Here is a 10,331-nt window from a genome sequence, read left to right as displayed (position 1 = left end):
AGCACTGAGCCACTCACCAGACCCCACACATCAAAGCTAGAGATCAACCCTCCCTCCCTAATGTCTTCAGATCCGAGGTATTCAACCAAGGGCTTCCCCTTCTGTTTACCCCCTGCAGAACCGGATATTACCAGAGGCGACGGAGTCTATTCCCGCTACGCCCCTCCCCTGGAAGGCCCCGCCCGCTATTCCCTCCTGCTGTCCGTCGACGCCGAGAAGGGCGTGCTGGCTTTGGCACAGGCTCACTCCAGGGACCACGATCTGAGGCATCACAGGCACACCTTGGCTAAAGAGGTCAGTTTTAGGGATATTTTGCATTGAATTAAATGGAAAATGATGCGTTTTTTACAGCCATTATGATAACAATTAATAATTATTCATTAATGAAACCTGTAACACAATATATTCATTTATTTTCGAAAGCAGCTATTCAGACAAAGTGAGTTTTGTGGCTTGAATGAATTACTATCCTCATTACTGGAAGAGAGAATGAATGAAATTTTGATTGCGTATTTTTTACAAACACTGTTTTATTTATTGTAAATTCTGGCTTGAATGAAGTAGTATAATAGTCAGTACAAGAGTGAATGAATGAAAGTTTAGAATGAGTATTACCTTAGCTAAAGAGGCGAGTTTTAGGTATGTTTTGGAATGAATTAAAGAGTAGAAAAAAAGTGGATTTTTTTACAACCATCGTAAATCTTCGCTGGAATGAAAGAGTATACTGATTACTGGAAGAGGGAATGAATGAAAATATTTGAATGAGCATTTGTTATGACCAATATGTTTTTATTGTACATCCTGGCTTGAATGAAATAGTATAAATGTGTATAAGACTGAATGAATGAAACTTTTTGGATTCGTATTTCTTACAGCCTTCTGCCTTTCTATAGTTAACTCTGGTTTGAATGAAATTTTATAATAAAATTATAAGAATGAATGAAATATATTTTTGAATGATTATTTCTTACAACTATCTGTCTTCTCATAATAAAATCCTGGCTTGAATGAAGGAGTATAATAATAATTATAAGACTGAATGAATGATAACTCATGCCTTCATATGGTAACTCATGCCTTAAATAAATAATTTAATTATTAGAAGAATGAATGAATGAAAATCAATTTATGGAGGAAATTGATGTATAACATGAATATGCATACAAATAGTAATACTTTCCACGAATGAGTTAATAAAATAATTGAAAGAATAATCGAATATTAATCTAGTGAATTCACCCAATGAAGAAAGATGAGAGGAGTCTGAACAAAGGACGCAGTGAATGCATGATTGAATAATATTCCATAAACTGACTTTGTCTGAATCGCTATTTTCGAACACAAATGAATTAATTGCGTTACAGATTTCATTAATGAATAATTATTAACTTTTATCACTTTACTCCAAGAGATTAAAATGAATAGATAATATTCACTGTAGACATTGGTTAAGTGGAAAGTGAAAGTGTACCATTGAAATAATGAATCATAAATGATGTTCCTTGGTATAATGTACTCAGGATAATGAGGGAACTTTCATAGCGATTCTGTAAGACTGAGGTTCAGTTGAATGAATGAATAATATTCAATAGCCATTGAAACAGTTTTTATAAAGTACAACATTTTGTTAAATATGAAAGATGACTTTAGTTTTTCTTTAATTTGAGTTTATGTCTTCGATTTCCTGAAGAAATTCTATTTTTATTAAATTCTGATGATTAAAACTACATAAAAAAAGTTCCTACAGGTTTTTTATGTATGTTGTGAATGAATAAGATATATAGCTTCCTTAGTAATTACTGTTTGTGTACATATGTGTGTACATATATATATATATATATATATATATATATATATATATATATATATATATATATATATATATATATATATATATATATATATATATATATATATATATGAGAGAGAGAGAGAGAGAGAGAGAGAGAGAGAGAGAGAGAGAGAGAGAGAGAGAGAGAGAGAATATAATTTCTGGTAGAGAACTCATTAATCTTGACAAAGCACCATCTACTACTTTGTCAGCTGGTCTACGGGGAATACGCCGACGGCCACGGCTGGATCACCCCCTCCTGCTGCGGGAGCGTGGTGCCCTTCGCCCACACCCGTCAGTCACCGCCCTTCACCCGCCAGATTACGGGACCGACGCTTGATATTCGGGAGGGACACCTCCTCCACCGCGACAGAGTGCCTCCGGCGAGGTGAGTAGTACAGTAATAGACACACAGGCGTCGCCCCTTGTAAGGGGAATTAACCGTATGGGCAGAGGCCGTCCATATTAATTGGGTCCTCTCTGGCAGATAGAATTGGGCCGCCCTCCCCCTTCCCTTCCCCTACCGTCCCCTTCCCTGTCATCTCCCATCACTCTTCTCCCTACTCCCCCACCTCCTTTACTCCTCTTCCCTTGTCCCCTCCCCTCTCCCTCCTTTAACCTCAACCCCTCCCCTTCCACACCCCCTCCAGTACACCTCGCCCCTTACTCCCCTACCCCTTCTCCCCTACTCATCTCCCCTATCCTTCCCCTTCTACTTCCCCTACCCCTTCCTCTCCCTCCCACCTCCCATTCCCTCCCTCCCTTCTCCGTCACCTTACCATACCCCTCCCTTCCCCTACCCCTCCCCCCCTTCCCCTCCTATTCCTCTCCCCCTCCCTTCCCCTCACCTTACCCTACCCCTCCCATTCCTCTACCCCTCCCCTCCCCTACCCCTACCCCCTCCCCTACCCTGTCTCCTCCTCTCCCCTCCCCATGCCCTCTCCCTTCCACTGCCCATCACCTCCCCTCCCCCTTAACCCCTCCAATCCCTCTCTTCTTCCTCCCCCAACGACTCTCTTCGCATCTGCCATGGCATTAATAGGGCCGTAGTGGCCTTTGAAAATAGCTTGATGGAGCTATCAGACACACACACATACACACACCCATACACATACACATACACACATGCACACGACATTCCACTGAATATGGATTACTCGGTCGAGTTATTTTGACATTCCATCCATTTTCGGTTTTGGTGTCAATTTCAGCAGCAGCAGTTTGGTCATATTACTTGTGGTCCTTCATCCTTCAAGTTATATGTGACATCAAATGATTTCTATTTGCCTATGAAGCAGCTCCAGTGGTAGATTACGCCCTGCACCTTTTAAATAGTTACTGTGTCCAGCATTATATACGTGTGTATACACACACACACACACACACACACACACACACACATATATATATATATATATATATATATATATATATATATATATATATATATATATTATATACATTATGTGTCTAGATTAATACTTATATATATATATATATATATATATATATATATATATATATATATATATATATATTATATACATTGTGTCTAGATTAATACTATAGTCACTTATATGACATGAAAAGAATTCTCAAACAGTTAAAAGATAATTTTTCAAATAGATGTACTTGCAACTTTACTTTTATACCATAAAACAAATAAAAAAGTAAAAATGAAATAATTAATAAATTAATTATTAAATAAAAAAAGACTTCATAGAATATGCTATTAGGATAAGATGAACATGCCTACATAGCACACGCTATAGACTCTACACCAGGGGTTTTCAACCTGGGGTACGCGTACCCCAGGGGGTACGCCAAGGGTCAGTTAGGGGGTACGCTCTCCCCATGGTTCGTTAGGGTTAGGGGCCTGGCCGCCCATTGACTGCATAGCCACAGGTAAATAATTATAAAAAAAATATTTTCTTTATTTCTTATATATAGAATTCTTTGTGTTTACAATATTATTGGTTATGTCAGGAGAGTTGTGTACTTACTTCCCTTCAGTACAGTACTTGCAAATATACAAAATGGAATATTTTTTTCTGCGTTTGTTTTGTTTTTCTACTTTATACAAAGTGAAGGGGGTACATTATTGACATTAAAAATACCCAAAAGGGTACGTAGGGAGAAAAAGGTTGAAAACCCCCGCTCTACACCATCGAAATCGTCATCTTGTTATTAACGAGAAGACGGACCATCAAATACAACTAAAAAAAAAGTTATTAACGAAATAACTGGGATATTACCGAGTTAAAAAAAATATCTACTTTGTGGAGACTCAATTGTTAATAAGATTCTTACAGGGAGATAATTAATAATTAACGATGACTGATTAGAAATTATGTTCATATGGCAAGATAAACATACCTACGTCATACATGTTATGAACGCCACAACATCAAAATCATCAACTTGTTATTAACGAAAAAATAAGACCATCAAATAAGCCTAAATAAAGTTAGTAACGAAATAACTGAAACATTACCGATTTAAACAAAATCTTGTTATTAACGGGAAAATAAGACTGTCAAATACACATAAAGTTATTAACGAAAGAACTGACATATTAACGAGTTAAAAAATCTTGTTATTAACTAGAGGATAAGACTATCAAATACACCTAAAGAAAGTTAGTAACGAAAAAACTGAAGTCTCAATTGTTAATAATATCCCTCTCTCTCCCGCCCCTAAGAATCGTGGACCTGTTAGCTTGGGTCAACACCAGCAACGGAGGGGTGGTCCTTGAGTGGACCGCCGTGGGCGAAGACAGGGACTGGGGGCGTGCCCACGCCTACGAAGGCTTCGTAGCGACGACGAAGTCGCAGGCGGCGAAGAAATGCACCGGAGAACATATCCGTGAACTGCCCGCGCCCGCCACGGCTGGGACGCGAGAGATGGCCAAAGTCAAGATCACTCTGCGTGATACTGTAAGTTCTATATCTATATCTATATCTGTCTATCTCTCTCTCTCTCTCTCTCTCTCTCTCTCTCTCTCTCTCTCTCTCTCTCTCTCTCTCTCTCTCTATATATATATATATATATATATATATATATATATATATATATATATATATATATATATATATATATATATATATATATATATATATATATATATAGATAGATTCATTTAAAATAAGCCTTATTATTTTGCTTAATATTCTATTTACCTTTATATCTTTTTATTTATTTATTTATTCATGCATTTATTTACTTACTAACCAATTTAATAATTATTTCTATTAATTACTTATCAATCAGAGTTTTTTTAAGACTCGTATTCCTTCTCCTCCGAAGGTCCTCTGGGTGTGCATCGTGGCAGTCGACTCCCAGGGCAACAAAGGACCCCCTAGCAATCCGGCCGCCCTTCTTCCGCCCAGCACCCCTAACACGGATCGTATAACCATAAGGGCGAGGGGACAGGGTAAGGAAATTCGGCAGTAGCGTATGAGTGTGACGTCATGGCCATGCCACGGTTATTTTAAAGAATGTGCTCGTTTATTAAGATCTGCCACTTTTTGCAAATTTAATTTCATCTGTTTATACTTAAGAGTTTAGATTAAATTTAAATTTGGGTTTAAGACAATGCAATGATTATTTTAAAGACTGTGTTCATTTGTTAAAATCTTCCGCCCCCTTGGCAAATTTAATTAATCTTTTTTTGTTTGGATCTCAATTTAAATTTGAATTAGATTCCACTTTCATTTTTGTTAGAATTGAAACTGAATTGAGATAACTGTTTAAAAACATTATGATGATTATTTTAAAGAACGTGTTCGTTTATTTTATGATCTTCCACTGTTTGCAAATTTAATATACTTTATTTTTTTTTGGAATTGGATTTAAATTTGAATTAGGTTCCACTTTCATTTTTGTTAGAATTGAAATTGAATTTAGATAAGAGTTTAAAAACTCTAGTAGTGATTATTTTAAAGAGTGCGTTCAGTCATTATAATCTGCTCATTTTGCAAATGTAATTTTCTCTACTATATGTTAAAAATTTAATTCAAATTAGTGTTCACAACAATACAATGATTATTTAGGGTTTAAAAGTAATACGATAATTATTCTAAAGAATGTATTCATCTACCACAGTCTTCCGCTTTTACCGCTTTCATTTCCTTTCTAATTCTAGTTAAAATTGAAACTGAATTGAGATGAGTTTAAAAAAAATGCAATGATTATTCTAGTGATTGCATTCATTTAAAATAATCTCCCCATTTTGCCACTTTCAATGCCTCTATTTTTTTTTTTTTTTAGAAATCGAATTCAAATTAGGGTTTAAAAACAGTCACAAGCTGTCCAGTCTATGAACAACCCAATGAAGGTGGTTTTCGAAACCTCACTGTGGTATATTAAGCCTCATTATCTCCCTTTCAAACGAGATTATTATTTTAAAGACTGCATACATCTATCTTTAATCTCCTCTTGTGCCACTTTCATAGCCTTCATTTTGATTAGAATTTAAACTGAAGTGGTTTTTTGAAGTGTCATAATGGTATTCATTCACGATAGTCTCCCTTCTTGCCACTGTCAATTCCTCTCTTCTTTGCTATTAATTTGAATTCGAGTTTAAAATATCAACAGATGCCCCCGTCTACAAAACAGCCCAATGAAGGTGGTTTTCGAAGTGTTCTTATGATATGTCATATCAACGATTATTTTAAAGACTTAGTCACTTACCACTTTCATCAGCTGTATTTTGGTTAGAATTGAAAATGAATTTGAATTACAATTTAAAATATCACCAGGTGCTCGTCTACAAACAGCCCAATGAAGGCTGTTTTTGAAGTGTGTCATTATGGAACATCATCATAATGATTATTTTAAAAACTATATTCAGTTATTATATTCCCCACTTGTGCCACTTTTATTTCCTTTATTTCAAGTTAGAAATTTAATTTGAATTACATTTTAAAAACAGCCAAAAGCTGCCCCGTCTACAAACAGCCCAATGAAGGCTGTTTTTGAAGTGTCATTATGGTACACCATAACAATGATTATTTTAAAAACTATACTCAGTTATTATGTTCCCCACTTCTGCCAGTTTCATTTCCTCTATTTTAAGTTAGAAACTGAATTTGAATTAGGTTTTAAAAACAGTCAAAAGCTGCCCCGTCTACAATGAGTCCAATTAAGGTGGCTTTAAAAGAGTTATTATGGTACATCATAACAATGATTATTGTAAAGACTGTATTCATTTATTTTTTCTCTCCTTCTGCCTCTTTCTTTTCCTCTATTTTAAGTTAGTAACTGAATTTGAATTAGGCTTTAAAAAACAGTCAAAAGCTGCCCCGTCTATAATGAGCCCAACGAAGGTATTTTGTAAGTGATTATCATATATCATATCAATGATTATCTTACAGACTGTACTCATTTATTTTTGTCTACCCCTCTGCCATTTTTAGATAGAAAATGAATTTGAATTCGGTGCCACTTTTAGTTTTTCTTAGAATTGAAAATGAATTTGAACTAAGTGGCTTTCGAAGTGTTCTTATATCATCATATAAATAATAATTTTAAAGACTGTATTCAGTTATTATAGTCCCCACTTTTGCCACTTTCATTTCCGCATTTCAAGTTAGAAATCGAATTTGATTTAGGTTTTAAAAACAGTCAAGAGCTCCCCCGTCTTTGAACAGCCCAATGAATGTGGTTTGTCGAAATGTAACTGTGGTATATCATATCAACGATTATTTTAAAGACTTTATTCACTGATTATAGTCCCTCCACCCCCTTCTTACCACTTTCATCTCCTCTATTTTGGTTAGAAATGAAGCTGAACTTGATTTAGAACTTAAACATTCACAGATGCCACGTCTATTAACAGCCCAATGTAAACAGCCCAATGAAGGTGGTTTTCTTTGATGTGTTCTTATGATACATTAAGCCTCATTATCTCTTTCAAACTGAATTATAGGTGGAGCAGTTTTGTCATCAGGTCTGGGCGGCTTCGAATCGGGGATCGGAGGCGGGGAACAGGCGGCCGTCATCAGCGGCTGCGTGGGCGGGCTGTTCCTCGTCGTCATCATCGTCGGCACCTACTGCTACTGCATCTCGTCGCCCTTCAAGAGGCGCCTCAACAGACGCCGCTCCCCGCCCCACGACGTCGAGAAGACGCCCCCGACGAGCCTCGTCAACGGCGGCAGCGTCGCCGTCAAGACGACTCCGAAGGCGGGCGGCGCCGGCAACCACGATCCCGAAATGCCGGTGCCTCCGCCCTCCTCACACCTCCACCAGGAGATCCACGACGCGCCCCAGCAGCAGCAGCAGCAGCAGCAGCAGCAGGTTCCTCCGATGGACAACGGCCTCAACATCTGTCAGGAGCAGGAGGTCCTCCAGGCGTCTCTGCCCGAATCCTTCGGCGTGGACCCGATCAACGTCCTCCCTCCGAGCATGCGGCGGGAAGAGAAGGAGCAGCCGGAGGGCCTGAGGGCGCTCTCCATGTCCATCCCTGACGTGACGCGGGTGGAGGGCAACCTGAAGGAGATCGACCGCATGACGAACGTGCCCGCCCCCCAGTTCTTCACCCTGGGGCGCCACCACTCGAGGACGTCTTCAAACCACCACCAAAGGGGTCCACTGCGCGCGGCCGATCCCAAAATGTATAGTGCCAACGACCTCAGCTACTTGGAGAGGCCCTTCAGGTACGACCCTGGGAGCGTCACCCAGTACTACAACATCATCCGGTCCCGCCACGTCGCCCCTGACACGTACAGCGACGGGTCAGACGACGCCGGCATCGTTGACCAGTTGCTCTGCGACGACAGAGCCTCGACGCCTCCTCCTCCGGCACCAGCGGACCATTCCCACGCCTACAGGAACTTTCACCGACATTCCCTCGGGTTCATGTAGGCTGTATAAAACCTAAAACCTGCTACAGGAAGGATTTTAAGACATTACAAATCTCTATTTTTATTCTGGGAATTTTTATCATCACGGAAGAGAAGGAAGGGAATGAGGTTATTCGTGCTCATGAAATAAATGTAAAAAAAAAAAATAAGGAAAATGTGGAATGACTCTTTTAGAGTTATTGTTGCATAGTTAGTCAACCGAGTATAATTAAGAGAAACAAATGAGTGATTTTAATAAACGGTGATGAAAGACAATCAACCAAAGACGTATAATAATCATTATGGAGTGGTACTCAGTCAGAGTTCAAGAAACCAAATAAATGTTACTTAATCATTTTATTACCTGCGCAAATTATACGTAGTTGTAATTTCACGATATCATCCATTTTCGCCAAATTATATTTCTACGAAATTTTTACGATACCTCACATTATTTAAAAAATACAGCAACCACATATTGGCCGGCATATTCATGAATATTAAAACAATATTTTTCATAAAACTGTATGGAATGCTCTGTGCGGGAATATCCATTACTTACTTTTCAGTCAAGTTAATATTCCTGAAGTATTACATGACACGAGTGCGTCTGGACATGGCATTACGTGTGAGTATGGAGAACGGGGGATATACAGTATACATGCATACATATATATATATATATATATATATATATATATATATATATATATATATATATATATATATATATAATTGAGAGAGAAAGAGAAAGAGAGAGGATTGGCTATATTCAAATATAGGTTTTAAAGACAACTGCATGCGGGTGGAAAAATCCAGACAAAAAGGCTATCCACTGACATATCTTCTATTTTCATAATAAGCAAAGCAACTAGCACAAAATAACTCAAGAAGTTTTCAGCTTATAATCATAGGTACGTATCATACATATCAAATTGTCTATATAAGAGCTTAAAATAAAACGGATTTTTTAACGATAGATTAACATACTTTTAAATGTACAAATGTACTGTGCTAAACTAACATATCCTTACCTACATATCTAAAAAAAAAAAAAGTTGGTCGGAAATTTAAATAATGACATTAATATTATTCATTCATCTAATGTATGGTATATTTATCCATTCACTCATTTATTCATCAGTTTGCCTTCATTCAACCGTTTATTTATTACTTCACACATATTCATATTTATTCATAGTTTCATCTACTGATTCATGAATTCGTGTACACCACATTTTATCAGATACTGCATTTCAGGTCCATTTGTTTAATTTATTTTTATTTTAAGTGATTTACTGAAATGTACCATCAATTTAGACATATCAATCATTTCTCTCTTTAATCGGTCAATGACCTTTGTCAGTTTGACGTCATCGAATTCACTCACTGACATAAATATCTACTGTGTTTGATAATTCATGCTATAAATAATTAATTTGACAAATGTATTAAGTCTCAGCAAGCAATAAAAGTAAAACAGTAATATATAAACATGAGAAAAATGAACAAAAGGAGGTATGTAAATATAAAAATAGAAGAAATACTAACAAAGGAAGTCTGTAAAAATGAAACGTAAGAAATGTAAACAAAAAAATCCGCAAATATAAAACACAGTAATATAAAAAAATCTGTAAATAGAACAACATAAGGAATAT

General features: G+C 37.1%; 1 protein-coding gene across 2 annotated transcripts in view; it reads left to right on the top strand.

The window, feature by feature from the left end:
• LOC136850774 (calcium-activated chloride channel regulator 1-like) overlaps window positions 1–8,867 on the top strand; it is a 181,823-nt gene extending 172,956 nt beyond the window's left edge. Inside the window, exons 12-16 of one of the 2 annotated variants that reach the window (XM_067124723.1) lie at window positions 119–294; window positions 2,044–2,219; window positions 4,533–4,767; window positions 5,138–5,264; window positions 7,761–8,867. In XM_067124723.1, coding sequence (XP_066980824.1) covers window positions 119–294; window positions 2,044–2,219; window positions 4,533–4,767; window positions 5,138–5,264; window positions 7,761–8,695 — 1,649 coding nt within the window. In that variant the 3' untranslated portion in view covers window positions 8,696–8,867. The remainder of the gene's footprint in view (window positions 1–118; window positions 295–2,043; window positions 2,220–4,532; window positions 4,768–5,137; window positions 5,265–7,760) is intronic. The other variant, XM_067124724.1, reaches the window with a different exon arrangement.
• Window positions 8,868–10,331: the final 1,464 nt, after the last annotated feature.

Source organism: Macrobrachium rosenbergii, chromosome 22 (assembly GCF_040412425.1).
Source record: "Macrobrachium rosenbergii isolate ZJJX-2024 chromosome 22, ASM4041242v1, whole genome shotgun sequence".
NCBI lineage: Eukaryota > Metazoa > Arthropoda > Malacostraca > Decapoda > Palaemonidae > Macrobrachium > Macrobrachium rosenbergii.
The sequence above is the reverse complement of the archived record's forward strand: the minus strand, read 5'-3'. Positions and strand labels throughout refer to the sequence as shown.